Source organism: Idiotropiscis lumnitzeri, chromosome 15, assembly GCF_059441095.1.
Source record: "Idiotropiscis lumnitzeri isolate Australia: NSW breed Sydney's pygmy pipehorse chromosome 15, RoL_Ilum_1.0, whole genome shotgun sequence".
Classification (NCBI taxonomy): Eukaryota; Metazoa; Chordata; class Actinopteri; order Syngnathiformes; family Syngnathidae; genus Idiotropiscis; species Idiotropiscis lumnitzeri.
Window position 1 is genome coordinate 6,802,774 of NC_142405.1, and position 20,758 is coordinate 6,823,531.

A 20,758-nucleotide genomic window follows, 5' to 3' on the forward strand; every position below is an offset into this window, starting at 1 on the left:
ATAACAGTGACTCAAAAGCAAGAAAAGAATTGAGAGGAAGGGAGATGAGATGCTCGCTCTTTAAGCTTCTTCGTCTTCCTGTTTGACTTCCCCACTGTGTTTCATGTCCGCGTGTGTTTGTGGAAGCATCTATCTATCTTGCCAAGAAGTGACTAGCAATCCCCCTTAAATGTTCACGATGACGCAAAGTGGCAAACAAGCACACGATCGGTACGTTAAACATTTTCCTTTGTCGTGTTGTCAGCCTCAAAATCCCCAAACTACCTCACTCCTATTTTTCCTCGCCTTTTTGTCTTTTTTCCCTTCCTGTCACTCTACCTTTCTCTGACTGGGCTTGCTGAGCCCATCAATCATCTCTATCTCCATCATGCCATCTCTGTCCAATATCGAAAAAGAAAGCGAGAGGGTAAGAAGAGATGCAGCGTCAGCAGATGCAAAGGCAGCCAGAAAGAGAGAAAGGGCCGAGTATTAAGAAGGGGAGGGGCATACATAGAGAGTGACATGAAAGCGAGAGAAAGAAAATGACCTGTGGGCACAGACGTGATTGAAAAGAGTGAGGAGGGGATAAAAGAGGAAGAGAAGAGAGGTGGAGGGTATGAAGAGTAAGAGAGAGGAGCAAAAAAGAGCGCTCAGATGCGGGATAACGCAAGACGGAGAGGGGTGTGAGAGTATTGCGGTATTTTTTTTTTCCTCATGAGCTGTGTGGAAAGTAGGTTAGTGGCAGAACACACACAAGGACTGTGAAAAAAAGGGGAGGGGGGGGGGGGGTTATATGCAGGAGAGTGGGAGGGAAACGATACATTATACTGCATGTGACACTGTGCTACCGTACTGTGTGTCATCACTGCACGACTCCATCTTTAGACACACTTCACACATTCCCGCAACGCCACAAGAACATATGTTGCAAAAAAAAAGAGCATGAGGCATGATTGGAAATTGTTTATGCTGATGCCAATAATTTTACTATTATAGTATAAAATGGGTAATATGTCACGAGTGTCATGCCAAAAACTCCCATGTCACAATTTGATAATCTTTTTCAAAAATTTATATTATTGGTCAATTAACACATGTGGGTGTTAGTTTTACAAATTATTGACCATTCTAAAGTGTTAAAATGGCCTGAACTTTTGATGTTTTGGGGCGTCTCCTAAAAAGTGATTATTTTTGAGGTACGAGGATTCCACTTGACGCCGGAGCGATTTAAAAGATAAACAATAGAAACTGAGATAAACATCTGAGGAGGTGTGGACCTTTTTTCAATTTTAAAATGTTACCTTTAATTTTACTTATTTGCTGAAAATTTAGAATAACATCACTTTTCAAATGGAAAATTATTGGAAAAATTATTAAAAAGGCCAGATCAGGACACATCGAAATAGACAAATGACAACTTGAAAAGATCTCATCATGACGGTCATTTCTGAAGGCTTGTTGGAATGCTGCATAGACAGGGAGAAATACATTTCCATGGTGTAAATTTTAATTGGAAATAAGTTAAGTATGTAATATGATAAGTCACACAATATCCACATTTCATATTTGAATCCTATTCCAGGAAGTGACAAAATGGCCGCCCCCGGAGATGGCTAAAAACGTGGATTTTGCTGCTTAACTCATATTCCACAAATGCAATATTAAGCAGAATGCAATGTTTAGACCAGTGAAACCACATTGAAAATTTTATTACAAATAAGTTTTCGAAGTTGACTTCCCCTTTAATAGCGACCCCTGTGCACCAATAGGTGGCGATATGCATACGCACAATCTTATATAATGCACACTCAAATGGTCTACCCTTTTATTAACCTTGACAGTCCTGCCCCACTATAACACCTCTTCTTCAAGCATCATTTGGCCATCCACGCACACGCACACACGTGCACAGATTCCACTTCACTACACAGCTCAACGTGTCGGCCAATGGAGGACGGACCAGCTGCTCCCATTTGGGAAGGCGCCAGCCTTCATATTAAACGGAACAAGCAAGTGGCCTTTTTGTGCTCTTACACAAACTACCATGTCCATTTTTCGTGTTACATTTTACGAGGTTCTTTATTATTTTTGGCGAGATGGCTAGGAATCCATTTCATTTGGCTGTTCAAAACTCATTTCATTATAAGAATGCTAACTCATGTCATCATCCAAAATAGATGAACGGATTGCTTGACTGTATTTTGTTCCGTCCGCATGATGATGAATTGAGGATTAGGTTGATGGCATGAAAATTGTTTCTTCTGACCTGAGGTATCCCTTAAAAATCAAAGGGAAAATGCTTTAGTGATATTATTGCACAAGGAAAAATATATTCGTCATTCCTGACCAGCCCGGGTAAAATTAATGCACATTTTGGCTTCTATATCCGTCAATGGCAGCAAATGAGTTAATATTGTCAAATACAATTAAAAATCAATTTTCCCCCTCAAAATTGGCAACAATGATGTAACGAGTTTACATTCATAGCACATTGGCACCATTTTTGACTACATTGCTTGACAAATTGGTGAGCCCAAAGGCTAGTTTAGCCCTACTTGGCCTCTCTCAGAAGGATTTAGCATCAATCAGTGTTTTAGTCCTTGCAGGCACCCTCCTCTGCTCCTTCTGTATATTCTATACTGCCAATGTTGTGAATGCCTCAGCCCTCCTGCCACTGCCCCCTCTCATCACCCAAATCCAGCTGAATTGCCACTTTCACAACATGCTGACGCCGGTATGTGTGTGAGCTGCGTGCAATCTCAGCCTAGCATGTTTCTTTGCATAATCTTCGAGGTAATAGTAAGTGACGGAGTGTGCTGATTTAAACAAATGTATTTACGTACTTTTTTTTTCTCTTGACAGTAAGTGTGTGTGTGTGTGTGCCAGCACATTTTTATCTAGTAGCAGCCGTAGCACGTGACCAAAGAACACAGGCATGAGAAAATCAATCCATCACGCACTATCTGCCTCTATTTCTTCTCTCGTCACGTATCCCAAACCCCCAAAATAGCTCTGCCCCACGTCACTGGCCTCTCTCCATCCACAAAAACTCTAACCGCAGTCTACACACCCCTTTTCAAATGTCAGGTTTGCGGGATTAAAACCAGATAAAACATTTGACATGTTTTTAAAATTTATCAATTAAACCATGAGATATTCCTTGAAAGTCTACAAGAATTGCTGTACTTTGAGGTGTTTTGAAACATCTGCCATTTAATCTCTGTTCAATCATTCGCTGCCATTGACGGATATAGACGTCGAAAAGTACATTCATTTTACCTGGGATGGGAGAAATGGAACGATACCGAGAGAGAGAGAGAGAGAGAGAGAGAGAGAATTTTACTTTGCTGTCTACTTTGAATGGTCTCAGTGCTCTCCACCAGTAAATTGGGCACGCAAGCGTATTTTAAGAAAATACGCACACACCCTGCTTAGCTAATATTTTCTAAAATCTGCTCAATTTAAAAAAATGACAACATTTCAGCACACTACATGCAGCATGTGATATTTGAGATTCAATGAGCTCCCCAGTGCCTGAAGGAACTTAGGCTATGGATCAATTCACACATTTATTACCAGACAGTGAAAAGCTACGAGTTAGGCATATTGAACCTCGAGGACAAATACACATGCATGCATCAACGCATACACGCACGCAGCGGCGCACACGCCAAACCAAACACGACTCGCAGCTGTCGGGATCATAACACCTCCACAATGCTTAAATTAGCATCATAAAAAGCCAAAGCAGCCCTTTAGAGGAAGGACAAGACGTAGTGGTGAGGAGACTGAGCGGGACAGCGGTGACGGGAAGGAGGAGGAAGTGGGGAGGGATGACGGATCAGGTTGATGCGAGAGAGAAAATGTGCAGGTAGAGAGTGGCGAGAAGTGACGAGAAAGCCTCAGGTCCTATCAGTCAGAGATTGGGGAAGGGGGGGGGGGGGGGCCAAAAGGGGGTACAGGTTTAAAAGTGTGTTTGTGTAGATGTGTCTAGGAGGGATGTGTTCATCATGAGGATGAAAGTGCCAGTGAAAATGTTAGATTTAGGCCTCTTTGGCACACATAATTAGATACACTGGGTGACTTTTTCTATTTCATGCCTTCTGAACGCCAGGGGGCGGGGCTTAAAGCATGTAACGTTCCCTACGCGCATGCAAAAATTATTTGCGATAAAATGTTCACAAGCCTATACATGCATTCTGATTAATATTGCATTTGTGGATTTGGAGTTAAGCAGCAAGATACACCCGTTTTTCGCCTTCTCAGGGGGCGGCCATTTTGTCATTTCTGTTGGCTCACATGGTTTTCTTAAGATGAGTCATGATTGGTTATTTGAAATCCTGAGCAACTGTGATGTCATTTTCAGTTGACAGAAAAGACAAAATGGCCGCCCCCTGATTTGGCTAAAAACAGGTGGGTTTTACTGCTTAACTCATATTCCGCAAACATCATATTAATCAGAATGCCATGTTTCAAGTAGCGGGCCTGTATGGAACATATTTTTGTAAAGACAATTTTGGGGTTGACTTCCCCTTTAATAGTCTAAACTGTGAAAATACAGTCTTCTGATTGTTAAAATTAGTAGAACGAGCCTGAAAGATAAGAGAACTGACAGAAGTTCTGACGAAACATTTCACAAGTATTCTCATATTAATTTGTGACCAATAATAAAACACTTTATTTTAACGACGACCGTTTGCGTTTTCGTGAGAGCCAACACACTCAACCAGCACAAACTCTGCCTAAACCCTTAAACTGTATCTTCCTTTCGGAAAAAGTAAGCTATTTTAGAGTGCCTCGTTGTTAGCCATGAGTGCTCACATGTCACAGAGAAAAAGCGGCGTGGAAAAATCTTTCAGGCCTTTGAGACACGAGGTTGCACTCTTTTTATATTTACAGCCGTTATGGCATCTCCATCAGCGCCCAAACAGGAACGCACGCCCCGAGTGTTTGAATCTTCACTGCATTGTGGTTAATGATTTAGAAGCAGACAGACAGTTTGACGCGTTACCTCTTGATCATTTCATATAACTCGACAGCGTTGTCATTGCAGTCAAACGTTGGATTAAATGATTCTTTAAATATGGTAAAAGGACAGACGTGCACATGGCTGGCCATCAAATTCAATTCATCCTTTCACTCATTTTTTTTCCCATCTACACAGCCTGGTTGTTCATCCATTGATCAGACATCATGCATCCAAACATTTCATATATTCCCAACCAGCTATTTATCCTTCGACGCAGTTACCCCCTCACGAATGCCTCCGCTCCATCCAACTCCACTTCCGCCGAAGCAGCAAACTTGACAAACCACCTGATCAATTGGATTTTAATGAGATTGGGTTACTACAAATCCGGTTATCTTTAAGATGCTACGGGATGACAGATAACGACTTCAGATTGAGGAGTTGGAGAACAGCCACTACAAGATATAACCAACTTGTAAACAAACGGAAAAAGCACCGAAATACCGAGGCACGTATAACCTCACACACATACAGATGGGATCTTTGTTCTGAGTAGTTAGCAACTGACACTTGCATGCTGCAGAAAAAAAACAATAAATAATTTAGATTCTGCAGTAAACACAGATCACGGACTTTATGTCCACCCCAAAACAAGAAAGCCCCCCCCCCCTCGCTCTTTGTCTCTTCGTTTGGGGAGTGACTGTCTTTCACTGTCCAACCCTTCCGATCCATTTTCCTAATTATCTTCTCATCTTTCTTTGGACGGTGCAGCCAAAAAGCTCGTTCGCTGTGGTGCAAAGCAATGGAGACCTCATGAGATGTCTACAATGATCAAATAAAACCTTTTATTCTTCACTTGGACATTTGTACGGGGATCATAGTTGAGCGTATTGACTTCCTCTCCATTTACAACAGCAGGGCGGGGAAAAAAAAAAAACATGTAATTGGATGACGCACTCAGCACGGGTCTATGTAGTCGCATTCGAAAAACGGATTTAAATGACACAACTTAAATGAATAAAAGAAACAAAAAAAGAATAAAAGCACACACACATTGCCACGGTATGACACCTCATATCCATTCGGCAATGTCAAAAGGTAACATGGGGTCAAATGTAAGAAGGAGGGCATGATTTCAATTCCAAGGTCCAATGGATGGCCTATTTAGCTTCAGCAAAGCGCTGCGTGTGACATGATAATGGAGTGAGTGACAAAAACTGTCGTCGGCCATTCAGCGTTATTGTGGAGTCATGCGATGTGACGTAATACGCGAGCTACAAGGCATGAACGATCTAAAAAAAAAAAAAAGGATACACACCCATGGTCAATTCCAGGTTTTTGTGAAAAAAAATTAAGATGCAGAACAAAGACAATTAATCTGGATGCCCCCCCCGACCCCCCCCAAAAGAAAAAAAAAATTATAAAAAAAAAAATAATATATATATATATATATATATATATATATATATATATATATATATATATATAATTATTTTATTATTATTATTTTTCAAATCCAGGAGTGGTACCCAAACGTTCCACGTGTCTATATTGTTTCCCCCCGCCTCCTACAATTACACAAAATTGCATCCTTAAAGTATGCCGATTATAATTAAACAGCCATAAAAATGTCCGTCTAAACGGGGACGTGAGCGCGTTGTTATTTATGCGTCACTCCCCGGTGTCCAAAGTCAGTTCACAAATAAATAAAGGCTCTCAACGAGTCCACTGAGACACATGCATCATGGTGCATGAAGACATATTTTCCTTCATTGCATTCATTCACGCAGATCACTCGTGAAACATCACAAACAACATGAGTCTGGTCACTGGCTGCAAACGACACCGCTTGAAATAAACCAGACATTTTTTTTTTTTTTTCGCAAAACGAGCTGTGTTGATTTTATTTCGAAGCACTTTAGGATAGTGCACGGAAGTAATCCCATTACAGGTATATCTGCTGTTGTTGAATACACACTGCCCTGAATACACGACATAGTCTGCGGTTACCTGAGATGACCTCATTATTGATAAGCAATCATCAGAAATTTCACTCTTTCTAACGCTATTAAGATTAGTTTTCCACCTTTACCATCCCTGTATGAGGAATTGCTTTCACACCAACTTTACCGTATGTAGTCTAAATCCACGTGAGACAACCGCAGACACCTTGCGAACAGCTCAGTCGTTTAGTAAATAGACTCTGAATCATAAGCATATAAGTAGCTCCTGTGTTTCACTGGAGCAGCCCAATTAGTGCGTGTAGTTATGTCACAGCTCAAGCATCGGCAGCGATCAATACAATCATTACTCCAATTTCGACTGGCGTCATCAACGCTCGCAAAGCAAAAACTTTCATCCGCGCAGATTCCGAAGAACAGCACATGCAACTTGAAAAATGGAGAAATCACTCGCTATTCATTTGTACGGAATGGTGCGATGTGCAGATTTAGGAAAGATGAAATTGCACACACGTGTGCATACTGAGAGGGAAATGAAGGCACATTGATGCGGATGAACGTGAATCCTTTTTCGTCTAATGAATAAAATCAAAGGCAACAACACACTGAAAAATTCAAAAGATGGTTATGCCTTCATGCTCACACATGCATTAAATTGACAGACACCAGCAGAATTGTCATATGAACACACAAACACAACTTGAAATTAGTCAATTCTCATTGCTCTTGTGGGGACAGCTCATTGGGGTCCTCAAACCACGAGAGGTCCCCGAAGCACAGCTATGTGGACAAATCTTTGTCCCCACAAATGACTAAATACAGGTATACCACATACACCCTCACACTGAAGATGATTTTTTTCTCACATGGTATCACCACTCCCCTCCTCTCCCATTTCTTTCTCCTAATCTACTTGCTGACATCAGCAACCAGCAGCACCCCCTAGATACCACCCACACCCCTCCTATCTGTATCAAAATACAAATGACATACACACACTCGCACACACACACACAGATATTCACAGAGACCATTCAGGCATCATATATCAAGCTTCCACATGATGTGACGCGGAATTACAAACAGAAGTGATTGATGCCGATCAACAGCTCCTAAAAAGGGGGCTGCAGTTTCTGCCGCCACCTTTTCATTAAGCGTAAATAACAAGTCCGGCCTCAGTCACGTGGACGGGGATTCTTGTTAGACTTTCGTCATTCACGCCGTCGTGATGAGCCTACCTGCTCTCCAGTGGGGTTGTACTTACAACAGTGCAGGTAAAGGATATGGCCATTCGGTGATCTTTTTGGCGTATTTTCTCACAAAGTTGTCTTCACTGAAAATAAACAAGGAGCGGTTGACAGTGAAGCAGTTCTGGCGTACTGGTATCGGGTTGTACAAGGCCATAGTCCGGGCCCTTTGCGCCATGGATTGCTTGTACATTCTCTGGGCTCCTGGCCCCCCGGGTGGCCCGTGGCCCATCCCATGTCCGTGGGCATGCCCGTGTCCGTGCCCATGTCCGTGACCATGACCGTGTCCATGTCCGTGTGGTCCTCCTTGTCTGCCTCCACCACGACCACCTGGGCCTCCTCCACCGGGCCCTCCACCGTACCTGGCTGGTACCTCGTCACCAAACCGCGCCATTCTCTGGAAACCAGAAGCCAATCTTGACGAAGCAGCGGAGAAGGAGACCGGTGCTCAGCTGCACAGCCACACATTACATCCCATCCGGATCAGAACATCTCATACGTTTAAATGGGTCGAGGTTCTGCAGCTTCTGGTTTAAGCAACCTGGGGGCCCACGCAGGGACCACCTTGCCTTTACGTCTTTTCCAGGGGCCAACGGTGGGAGCAAGGGAATCAAATGTTTGGTCTTTAGCTCGCACTCAAGGGCGTCTCAAGACCTACAGTCGTCTTGGATCGGTCCAAACTCTGAAGACGAACCCCCACCACCAGATCATGGGGACTTATTCAACACGAACCGTGGCTCGTCATGCCTCCTGCATCAAAAAAACGCTACACAGGCGACACAAGATTTACTTCTTCACTGTCATGACAACATGCCATGACAGTACAGACGCCTCTCACGGCCTAATAAATCACATTCACGGCATCGAATGTTTAAAAAACGTTTAGTGGTCAGATGGTGCAATTCTTCCTCCCTGAAACCACGGCGTCCACTTAAATAAAGCATTGGAAATAAAATCCTACCATTATTTATTTAATTATTTCTCAAACATCCGCAATATTTGGTCGTGTTGCGATAACGTGGCAGTGTGGCACTGTTAATTTTTTACCTTTAAAGTGGACGATCTCGAACGCGAGAGCGAGAGAGGGGGGGGGGGGCGAAAAATAAAATGTCATTGGTTTAAAAATACAAAACAGCGTGCAAAAGGGGGAAAGACGGAGAATTCCATGTTGCTTTCAAATGTCCATGCCGTCGTAGTGGAGATGAGAGCAACGAACAGCATCCTCCTTCCCTGCTTGCAACACCTGCTTAGCCATCCATGGACGGAGAGGACACGGCGTCAAAGACACGCGTGGGACGACCTCTTCCCCGCCGTCTTACACCCTCCCATGGACGAAGTCTCTCACCGTGTCCCGATCGAGTCGAACCTCCGTCCTCTTGGACCGCTTGGATGTCCTGCGAGAGCGTCCTCTCGCTCTCATTGGAGTGTATGGTGGAGGTGGCGGGGGGTGGCTTCCTCCACCAGCAGCCCCAAGGGGAGGAGAAGGAGAGGGACGCAGGAATGGAGGGAGGGCTGGCTGGCTGGCTGGCTGGCTGGATAGATGGATCGAGACAATCATGAAAGAAACGATAGAAGCGGTGTGTGTCTAAACTACAGCCGCACAGGGTATGTGTGCGCCATACTGGGAGCGCTGGAGCCGCACAAACATTATGACGCAAGCGCCTATACTTGCGCACGCGTATGCCTTTCGCAGCCTGCTTCAGCAGCGCGCTATAACCAAACCCTGGTTCACGTCACCTTATCGAACGAAAATGCTGACGCCCCTCCTTGAATCTGTATTCCCCCCCCCAAAAAATCACGCGAATGCGCATAGAAATTGTCAAATGCATGCGCAGCGGAAAAGGGGTGTTGGTTGTATGCGGCGCGTACACGTGCGCACCTGCAACGGCGCCAGAATGACGTGCGCGGGCGTATGCAAGTCGTGTGTTTGTTCGAGATGGAAGGAAGAGGAGGGAGGCTATTCTTAGTAACAGACATTTGGAAATTAATGGAGGAGGAGAGCGCTCTTCTCTACCCCACCACCCTCCCCAAGTTGGCCACCTTTCCTCCCCTCCCCTCGAGTCTGCAAGGTGTGCCATTATTTTGCCATGCACAACATACAGCAACGCCTCCAGAGACTTGTGCGCCCAAGAATTGGAGTATAATTAAGATTTTTTTTCTTTTCTGGGAAGAATTATGTCTCAATAAACACAACTTGCGAGTTAAACAATGTTAAGCATGTCGTCAAAATCTTATGAGACGTCTGCTCAGTGAACACAAGCGTGTTTTATTTTAGTAATGGTCGTGATGGTAAAGAGAAAACAATGAGACGATAACCATCGAATCACAAATAAGCAACTTACTGCACAAACTGCTAAGTACATTCATCCATGGATTTTATTTTCTGTTCACGCTCATTAGCTGATTCGGGGTGAGAAGTGGGGTGCACCCTGGACTGGTTGCAAGACAAACAACCAATCACACTCACAAGTTTAGAGCTATGTCAGTAATTGTGCCTTTTACAACTATAACCGCAGTGGTATTGCTTGGGGGGAACGCCGAGAGTAATCACCCCCTGTTGCCAAATGGTGAATATTACAAAAACCCATGATTCATAACATAATATACTTTATACATAAATTACTTTGAGCTCATTCCCAGTGACGACTACCTTGTGAACCACTCATTCGAGTCCCTGTCCATCAGGGCCATAACTAGCTATGAATTATTTGACATTGGGACCAAAGAATGCATTAAATTCATTAAATTATGGATTTCTTGTATGACAGGTGTGTGTATGTGGGGGGGGGCATTCTGGAGAGAGTCACTCTCATAAGCATGACAGCAACTGTAGCCCCCCAACATCACAGTACAACCTTTCTTCAAAATCTATTATGTTTCCTAATTGATTGACTCCAGAAATAGTTGCCTCTGTGAATGGGAAATGACGATACATATTTAAGGGCGACCGGGAGAATTAATTCGCCCCGTGCTAGAGATTGAAACGGGAGAGAAACCTTCCTCGTGCAGACTACAATCAATAACAGCACGACCTTAAACGTCTATCTGATACGGCAGAAAGCAAAGCGATCGTTTAGCTTTGTGTCCATTTAAGCAATGCTTCCGACTGGGAGAGGCTCCATGACCCCACCACAAGGGCATGCGGACAGACAGACAGACAGACAGATAGATTAGTGATGGGAAAATGAAGCTTCAAATTTGCTTCATGAACCAGTCGTTGTATTTTTGAGTCCTCTAGATGGCCTCTGTTGATTTAAATAAAGGGTTTAAAAAATGGCAGGTCAGTGTGCTTTCAGCCCAATTTTGAACAGAGAGCGCCATCTATAGGAGTCCAGAAATACTACAACTGGTTCTTGAAGCAGATTTGAAGCTTTATTTACCCATCACTAAGATAGGTTGATAGATGAAGTCTACACACCCCAAATAAAATGCCAAGTGATATGAAGCGAAATAGTTAAATCTGTTTGCACATGCGTGCCCCTTATTACAAATTAACTAATCACGTTTAAATTCTGGTGGGAGTTAGCATGCACCTGCCACTATTTAGAGCGGTTAAGGTTGCGCTTTTTGGCTGTAACTACAAAAAGTATGCTTCCGACAGAACATCATATCTACAGTGCGATATTTTTCCTTTTTACCAAAGTGACCCTAAAAGGTTTAAGACGAGGCAAGCGGCGTATGTATTTCTCGGTCAATGTAAAAAAAAAACGGCGGGTAGCTGGCTGTGTCTTGAGATGTGAGGGGAGGCCGAAAAAGGAGTGTCGTGATTCAATGATTCATAAGACTGAATAATTCAATGGCTGGATGCTTGTAGTGCACTCCGCCCCTGCTGAACTCACTCCATCCGAAGTAGACTTGAGATGTAAACCGCTGCAAGATGAATCCACGTCATTGCAACAATAAAAAGGGATGTTGGATACAAATATCAGTCAACGACACATTACACTGGAAAAACAACTAATGGACTTGATGTATTATCAGTCACACTACACATTTCATTGGTTGATTTTGATTATTACGAATATTTTGCACAAACCCAAAAATGCATCCCTGCTGGTTTGTTATTAAAGTACCACAAAATTGCCACTTTTAAAATTCAAAATTGCATTCGGAACCAGTTATAATACATTGAAAACAGAAGGATGATGAAGGCTGGAGGCAGCAGCTTGGCATTCACCAGTGAAGTAGGTACCACATCAATCGCACGTGTGTGTGTGAGAACTGTGTATATGTGTGTCGGAGTGGGGGCATAAGATTTATTGCAGATGCTCACTGACCGAGACCACCAGCAGGCTTACAGAGGGGACACTAATAATCTTTGTATAAGCGATGTTGTTTGAACATGTCTGTTACGTGTGTAGTAAGCATAATGTATTATTTTAACATCGAGAATGAATAAAGCTGTGGTAGTGGTTGATTCGTAATGAAAAGGCCTCAGGTTTAAAACCTGCTCTGGACAGGATAAATAGACTTGCCATGGATGCAAAAAAAAAAAAACTCTTACTTACTTTGGATGGAATGTGGCGGCTGGATGATTTCCTGAGGATCACTGATGTGCCGTTGAGCAAGGCACCAGATGATACTCCTGTACAAAGCCATGTCACTTTGACTCTCTCCTTTACTGCATGTGCAAGACAAAGCATTTAGTATATTGAAAAATACTTCCCCAGTTATCCCAGTTCATTCTCTAAATCCCTAACTGGTTCTTTGGCACAAAATATCTCAATGCAGATCAGCAGTATCACCAACATTCACTTTTATATATAATTTGGTACCAGGTATACTGTCTATTATTCTGTGCAGTCTTTATGTACCACCATGTCTTACAATACAGTGAGCAGAGAAAAGGTTGCATGTCCCGAGTACTAAGTAGGTCCATTTTTTTGTTTTCTTTTTCTTGGGGAATATTTTGTAAGGATGAAGTCATCAGTTTATCTAAGAAGTTCACCACACACGAACGCTCACTGCACCATGGGTGCGTTGAAATGTTATCTACACACGCATGATTAGGTCATAGACAAAAATACGTGTTAATTAATAACAGGAAATGATTTTGGCCCATCAGCAGAAATTAAACCTCTACAGAGAGAATAATGTGCAGTGACGACATATGTCCAATGATGTGACGTTAACGTGAATATATGCTGTGGGTGTATTACCAAACGCCTTTTTGGAGTCATCGGAAAGGTACTGTGAGGCTAAAGACAAAAAAAGAAAAGAAAAATGACGTGAGTTTAAATTAAGGTTTTTTACTGACATCTTGTGGTCATAATGAAGAACTGCAGTATCACAATTTTCCTCTGACGACGCTACCCAAAATGCATCACGATTTTAAATATGGCGTCCTACGCTGTTAGTTCAATCGAAGCACCAAAATAATAACAATACAAAGGTAAAACTAAACATAAGAGTGTAAAGATTATATAGTGGACATAAATATGAAACTATTACTGAATTTGGCGAAAAGCGCCCGCACGACAGCGTTTTATAGAAGTCCCGTTCGTTACCTGAGCGCTTTGGCAGACAGCGGCCTGAAATGTGAAGGGGAAGGGTCTCTGGTGATGGTCGGGTCAAGCCGGGATCTGGTGCAGAGACTGGGGACACAGGTGGAGGTGAGGAGGGCCTTCATCACAGAGGAGGAAGAGGCTGACCTCTTGCGAGAACTGGAACCTAGTTTGAAGAAGAAACGTTACGAATTTGATCACTGGGATGATGTAAGTCCCGTTTATTAGATAATACACTCATTCAATTTCATTCACTATGTGATGCATCTATGGTGTGCACATGCTGGGGGGAAAAAAAAGTACGACTAACCCCACTTATACATGCTTTCTGAGCTCACCTCCTCCCATTTAGGCTATTCATGGATACAGAGAAACTGAACGTGTGACGTGGGGTGCAGCGTGCCAGACCATCTTAGCCCGTGTACGATCGGCAGCGTTTGCCTCTGGAAGCTCACTTCTTGGGCCCGTCCACGTCCTCGACATAGACAAAGCTGGCTATATCAAACCTCACATTGACAGTGTCAAGGTAAATGACATTCATTAAGATTCATACAATTTAAGATATACAGAGCAGTTTATGACAACCGTGCCCTTATTTTGTGTATTTTCTTTTCAGTTCTGTGGCAGCACCATCACTGGGTTGAGTCTTCTCTCAGATAGCGTCATGCGCTTAGTCAAAGAAGATGCTCCGAGCGAGTGGCTTGACCTGCTGCTGCCCAGACGCTCCCTCTACATTCTAAGGTTTAGCACAGATCACACATAACTTATTGTTACTATCCCTACAATTCGCTTTAGCGCTATCTTCCGTCTATATTACAGGGACCAGGCCAGATACGACTTCACTCATGCGATCTTAAAAGATGAGGAGTCTTTGTTTAATGGACAGAAAGTGCCTCGAGAGCGACGCATCTCTGTTATTTGTCGTAACCTTCCGGCTTAAAACGCACTTCAGTTCACCTGGGATAGAAATTCTACCTGCGCTCCAAAGACACCGTAAAAGGCCTTCATTGGTTGATGTCATCCCAATGAAGTGTGTAAGACTTAATTTATATTTGATGAAAATACAGTATTGGGTGTGTCAAGCATGTTCAGAGTCCATATTTTCATGGATTAGAATAACAAGCTCAAGGTCAAGATTGCAGTCCTGCAAAGTTTCATTTGGATAAATTGTGACAAATCTTTGCTAGAAAGTGGCATAAAAGATTTTGGGGATGTAGTATGAGGAACAGATTAACCTAACAATAAATTAAATACTTTACATTCAAATAAAAAACATGCCTTAAGACCCTTATATGACAAAAATGTTTTATTTGAAGACTTAATTCTATCAACTAAGTTCCTAATAGTAAACAGTAGTAGCTTTTTTTCTCAACATTATTTCTGTTGCTATATCTGAAGTTAATGGTTTAGGGGAAAAAAGTCACAACAATAACCAAAAAAACTACCAAAGGATGCCTTCACTTCCCTCCATCCCCTTTTCTCGTTGTTTATTCCAACCATCCATTTTCCACAGCGCTTTTCTTTAAAAGGGCCGCCGGTGATCTGAAGCCTATCCCCGCTCTCCCCCCGTGTTCATTCCGTGAGATAAAAATGCATTTTATCGTTAACGTTTTTGCGCTCGGGATTGAGGCACTTCAGAATCTGCGCCAGCACGTTGACAGTCTGCTCACTGCTCAGGCCTGTGCGCTTGGTATGGAATTTCTTCAGCAAGTCTTTTGTGGTCATCGGTTTCCGGATCAGGTATCGGCGGACCGCTTCTTCCGTTAGGTGTACATCACTGTGGCATAGCGGGACGGAAAACACGAGTTCAAGCCAACTCTCGGAGCCCTTCCATTTACATTGTTGTCATTGCAAAATTAACTGACAGCACAAGGAGGCATAAATGAGTGATACCAATACCTGGAACTGGGAGTAGATTTTCCTGATGGGGGTTGAGGCGTGCTCTTCCCAGAGGGAGCGGGGCTCTGACTGCTGGGGTCCATCTTGAGCCTTTTGGCAGCTGGCGAGTCTGTTGCTGGCCCTTGCGTCTGTCTTTTACCTGTTGCAAAGTGAGATCCGATTGGCACCGGTACTCTGAGAATGTCATGTCAAACAATTCTAAAGTGTGCCCTCGGAAGAGATAGCTTTATTTTAGTAGAAATACGACAAAAGAAAACGTTATTTTGCGACCTGCTGTAGTGATTGAATGAAGCTTCAAGTTTGTTTCATGAACCAGTTGTATTTTTTTCTAACTCCTCTAGATGGCACTGTTGGTTTAAATAAAGGGGTGCAAGAAACGGTAAGACTGCTTTTCGCCAAATGTTAAACAGAGTGTTATCGAGAGGAGTCAAAAAATACAACTGGTTTATGAAGCAAATTTGAAGCGTCACTTTCCCATCACAACCCAGCAGATCACATCCAACTAAAGCACAATAACGTCTTGGATAGTCTAACAAGACTTTTTTTTTTTTCTCACTTCCTGAAAGTCAATAATATACGAACCTTGCTCTAGCTTGCTGGCAGCAGCACGAAGTGTGTTGGAGGTGGCGGCAGTGTCTATGGATGGCGTCCCCGGCCGGCTGCCAGTTCTGGAGCTTCCGGCGGAGCCACGCCCACCTCCACGTTTTGGAGGCGTGCGCTTCTTCTACAAAGAGAGCGAACAAGAACATTCATTGTAGATAGCCACAATTGCTTCAATATTTATTTTTCTTACAGACACTGTCATATTTAATCCAAATGATACTCGATATTTTGAAGCTAATCTATTCACTTATTCATCCACACACACACCAACCACCATAAATAAAGCGGAGGCCATTTCTCCTTCGATGTCACTGTCGTCCGAGCTGTCCGATTCGCCGCCGCTGTCTGTAAAACACATTTGAATACACAAGATTGGCAAACGTTTGTTTTTTCGTAGAGTGCTTTTTATTTTAACTGTTTAATATTGAAGCATCACACTGAAAGGTGTCTAGTATATTTTTTTAAGAGTACAAGTACATTTCAGACCCGACTGATCTGGTTTTGTTTCTGTCAAGTCTGTACCTTTTTTCTTCTTCTTTTCAGTCTGCGCCTGTGTTTTCTTTCCTTCCTCTTCCTCCTCTGCCTCCTCTTCTTCGCTCTCTTCTTCGCTTTCTGAGGCCTCATCGATCCCTGAAGTTAAAAAATATATATATATATATATATCTTTAAGCACACGGAATGCATTTGTCTTAGCGTTTGACACCATCATAATATACTGGTTTGACCTTTAGGGACGTCTTCTTTACTGGGCCTTCCTTTTTCAGGTTCTTCCTCTGAACTGCTGAGAGAAGACAAAATAAATGACTTATTAACTCAAGATCACTCTGTGTGATCTATATCTTTGCTGCTGTAACACTTCAAATTTCCCCATTGTGGGACTAATAAAGGACATCTTTATCTTTATCTTTATCACTACCAGCCAAGTTAAAAAAAAAAAAAAAAGGATCTTTGACGTTTTTAATCCGTCAATGAGACTGAACACAAAGTTGGCTATTAAGGCTATTTGCCAGAAAGCCACACACACATTTTTTTTTTTACCAATATTGAGTTAAAAAAAAAAAAATATTATAAATGTGAATGTTCCGGATCTGACCTGCTTTCATCAGACATGTAATCCACCTCGAGACCCTCGTAGTCACCATCATCACTGTCTTCCAAAGCGTCTTTGTCATTGCTCTTCTTTTTGTTTGACTTTCCTTTCTCTGTTTTCGTCTTGGCTTTTGTCTTGCCTTCTCCGTCTAAAAGCAAAGAAATTTTCACATGCTTCCGTATCTTCCCCGCAAGGAGTTGGAGAACCCATCATCGAGTGCGCTCCTCCTCACCTTCGCCCATACTGTTGTCGCTTTCATCACTGCTCATCTCAAAATCATCTTCCATATCGTGAATGCGCAGGTCGCCCCCTCGGCCGCCGCCCTTCTTCTTCTTCTTCTTCGCCGATTTCTCACTCTCATCCTCTTCCTCGTCATCCTGCGTTTGCTCGCGTAGACGTCGCTGAAGCATGATGCTGAAGTGATTCACTACCTTGTTCCTCCTGCGTACGTCGATGTAAAATTTACACATCCATGGATAATTTCAGAACTTCCAAACTCTACACAAGGAGGCTGCATCTGAGATTTCAACCTCCATCCTTACACACTTTCATTTCCCCTTTCTCACCTGCCCCACTCCTCCTCAGCTTCCTCCGCAGTGAGAGTTCTGTGCTTCGCCACCGGAGTGAAGTTGTACCAGCCGTGAACAGGAAAGGCTTCGAAGGCTCCATCGGGACACTGGGTGAAGATGTAGTAGGATGCATTCTCGGCGACACCTCCCTTTTTCAGACCTTTAAACCTTATATCGACAGACAGAGAGAGAGAGAGTCTACCTTAAGATAACGTTATGGGGCAAAAGGTAAAAGATGTTGTGTTTTTCCATGACACCTTTTTCCAGCCTTGCCGTTGACTTTAAGGATCCAAGGCTGGTCCTCAACTTTGAACTCGCGTGTCACAATGCCAAGCTTCTTCCGGCGCGCCCCCTCGCGCTGCTTTTTGCGAAACTCGCTGCCAGCGGCGCCCTCCTGTGTTTCTTCTTCACCATATATCTTCCGAGCACTCATGTCTCTCTCCATGCGAGCCTGAGAGGGAAAGGAGTTCAGTTATTTTTTATTTTTAAAACAAAGAACACCTTTTTTTTTTTTAGATTCTCTTCGTTTGTCAATACTGACAGCTCAGACCATCATTCTATTAACGTTCAACATTATTACCTGTGTCCACGTTGAACAGTTGACTTTGTCTCCGGCGTTAAAAGCCATTATGTTGTATTTCTTGTTAGTATTTCTGTGGGGTTGGAAAAACAGACAGTGGGGTTGGAAAAACAGACAGCACATTTTAAAACACTCATTTAATGTATACAGGAATCACATAAGTGAAGTGTTCAGTGAGCAGAGGTTTTTGTTGTTTATTTTATTTCTTTATTATTAATTTACTACACATTCATTTTAGTTTAATGGCTAGCATGGAAATGACAAGATATTTTTTATTTAAATAAAAGTATCACAATATGATTTATTTTATAGAGCTATGTTAGTGTAGCAGCGGTTCATACCAGATAAACAGATAAAATATTTTAATAGCAAATGTATTTTATTTATATAATATATTTTGCACATTTGATGTGATGCATGTTACTTACTTAGGGATTCGCACAACGTATTCAGTGCCTGGAGAACTGCTACTCCCCTGCAACACAAACATTTTTTTTTTTACAATTTTCCATTGCTCGCCACCCCCAAGTCAGCAGCCTCTCAAATATATTTTAACAAAATATAAATAAAATGAACACAACTAAATAAAATGAGTCACATTGATTGCAGTGAGAAGCCACTTAGCCATAAACCCCTACTCACCAGTGATGCCATGATGTTTTGTTATTTTGACTCCAACTTCGAGGTACACTTAAAAGAGAAAAGTAGAACTATGGTTATATAATCAGGTGAACTGGAGCCAGCTGAGTCGGTGACCATATAAATCGGAGTCAGCAGTTTTTTTGCACTTGAATTACATTAATTGAATTTGCATTGTTTCATTTGAAACTGAATTTGTCACAAGCAGGTGAACGTGAGCTCAGTGAAAGAACATTTACAATTCGTATTTGCTGCACGGCGGAGGCAAGTGTCGCATTTGCGCAGATGGAGATTTCAGAATCTAAAGGAACTGCCGCTTAGCGGTTGGTGCTCAAAATGTAAGTCCACTTTACAAAATATAGAATAATTGGTGCACATTGCAAACACTGTTTTTGTTTTGTTTCGATTTTAACTTTGATTAAATTGTGCCACGTTCATGAGTTTGTCATTTCGACTAATGGTAAAAAAATCGCACAATCGCCATACGAATAGCAGTTATCAAAACAGTACGATTTGCTGCTGTATGTAATGAAATTAAACTAATCTACCGCTTTATAGGAAGGCAAACTAATCTTCAACACAATCGAGTAGCTTGTTAGTTTGGCCCTCGACCGTTCGAGGAAGCCTAAAGGCCCTTTTGCTAGGAAAATTAATTGGCTAACGCACTCCAATAGTATTTGTTTTGTTTATTTAAATTATTTATATACACTGGACGGAACTGTTTGCACAATTAACATGAGATACCGATTCTAAATTAACTGCAACAATTCCATCGATGTGCAACGCTATTTTATAAACATTCAGCAATTGCGCAAACTTACGTTATGCCTAGCAGGAAATGGACAGGGGAAAATCAAACAAAATATAACCAATATGCATGCTCAAAGACGAGACGTTTGTTTTACGGTGGCAATTTACCGGCGCACTCGTTGGTCCGTTGGTATATGTTGCCGGTAGGAAACAAGCGCATGGAAAAGGTTCCGTAGTGGTCGATCACGTGATCGGTATTCGTTTGGACGCAATGTTGGAGGTCCAGATCGGCTAGGTGAGTCATAAAGATTTGTAGTATTTTTTTTGTGTTAGTTCGTTTTTTTATTTATTTTTTTGGTATTAGATAAAGCCTTCTGAACACTTGAAGTGTTACACTCACCTGGTTCACAAAAAACAAAAAACAAAAACAAAACGTTCAACTTGTGAGAATAATTTAGCAGAGCTGTGCAGTCCATCCCTGGGGTGGAAACGGAACATCCCAATCCCCTGTCCCAAAAATGGGCACCCGGGACGGACTGCCCAGCTCTGGTTACCCGCAATAATAATACTTGACTCACCTCTACAAACGGTAACAGCTCTGGAAGCAAACGTCTGTACAGCTGTGTGGACACTCTGGTTGTCGCACCCTTTGGTACTGTCCTCACTTAGAAGTAAGAGACATTGACATTGTAGCCACCTCATCTAGTCTTTGGGCACTTGGCCCTCGGAATAAGAGTGAAGCAGAGTACCTAACACCACCATGGTGTTGAGTTGCAGGTTCTTCTACTCATGCCTTCTGTAAAATAGGACATAGGCAGTAGTTTGTCGCTTGTCACACACAGAGGCGCAACTTGTTTCTTGGACATCTAGGTCATTGTAGGTAAACCAGCGATCAGACAGGTCTTGCTCCTCCACAGCTGGATCGACTCCATCGCTGATATAGTGCCCTAAATAAAAATGAAATATTA

The 20,758-nt window shown here is 42.6% G+C and overlaps 3 protein-coding genes across 21 annotated transcripts in view; 1 reads left to right on the forward strand and 2 right to left on the reverse strand.

Annotated features, from left to right (window-relative positions):
- The window catches only part of cacna1aa (calcium voltage-gated channel subunit alpha1 Aa), a 61,687-nt gene extending 48,955 nt beyond the window's left edge, over window positions 1-12,732 (reverse strand). For 7 of the 17 annotated variants that reach the window (XM_088316488.1, XM_088316482.1, XM_088316480.1 and 4 more), the window contains exon 1: window positions 8,195-9,978. In XM_088316488.1, the coding sequence (XP_088172614.1) occupies window positions 8,195-8,550 (356 nt within the window). In that variant the 5' untranslated portion in view covers window positions 8,551-9,978. Of the gene's footprint in view, window positions 1-8,194; window positions 9,983-12,664 lie in introns of those variants that run through there. The other 10 variants (XM_088316487.1, XM_088316483.1, XM_088316486.1 and 7 more) reach the window with 6 other exon arrangements.
- Window positions 12,733-13,469: 737 nt separating this feature from the next.
- On the forward strand, window positions 13,470-14,745 carry alkbh7 (alkB homolog 7, RNA demethylase). Its single transcript, XM_088317422.1, has 4 exons — window positions 13,470-13,870; window positions 14,013-14,186; window positions 14,277-14,401; window positions 14,480-14,745. Exons 1-4 carry the CDS (start codon window positions 13,595-13,597, stop codon window positions 14,598-14,600), a joined length of 696 nt encoding a protein of 231 aa, XP_088173548.1. The 5' UTR covers window positions 13,470-13,594; the 3' UTR covers window positions 14,601-14,745.
- Window positions 14,746-14,951: 206 nt separating this feature from the next.
- gtf2f1 (general transcription factor IIF, polypeptide 1) lies at window positions 14,952-20,051 on the reverse strand. 3 transcript variants are annotated; one of them, XM_088317420.1, is made up of 14 exons: window positions 19,959-20,051; window positions 19,044-19,091; window positions 18,830-18,876; window positions 18,402-18,474; window positions 18,079-18,272; window positions 17,819-17,989; window positions 17,485-17,693; window positions 17,256-17,400; window positions 16,888-16,943; window positions 16,685-16,792; window positions 16,437-16,507; window positions 16,142-16,283; window positions 15,560-15,698; window positions 14,952-15,437 (listed from the first exon to the last, which is right to left on the reverse strand). In XM_088317420.1, the coding sequence occupies exons 2-14, from the start codon at window positions 19,053-19,055 to the stop codon at window positions 15,233-15,235; spliced, it is 1,572 nt and encodes a 523-aa protein (XP_088173546.1). In that variant the 5' UTR covers window positions 19,056-19,091; window positions 19,959-20,051; the 3' UTR covers window positions 14,952-15,232. The 3 variants fall into 3 exon arrangements, with proteins under 3 accessions (XP_088173546.1, XP_088173547.1, XP_088173545.1); XM_088317421.1 differs by having other exon boundaries at window positions 16,888-16,940; window positions 19,862-19,976; XM_088317419.1 differs by having other exon boundaries at window positions 19,862-19,976.
- Between the last annotated feature and the right edge of the window lie 707 nt (window positions 20,052-20,758).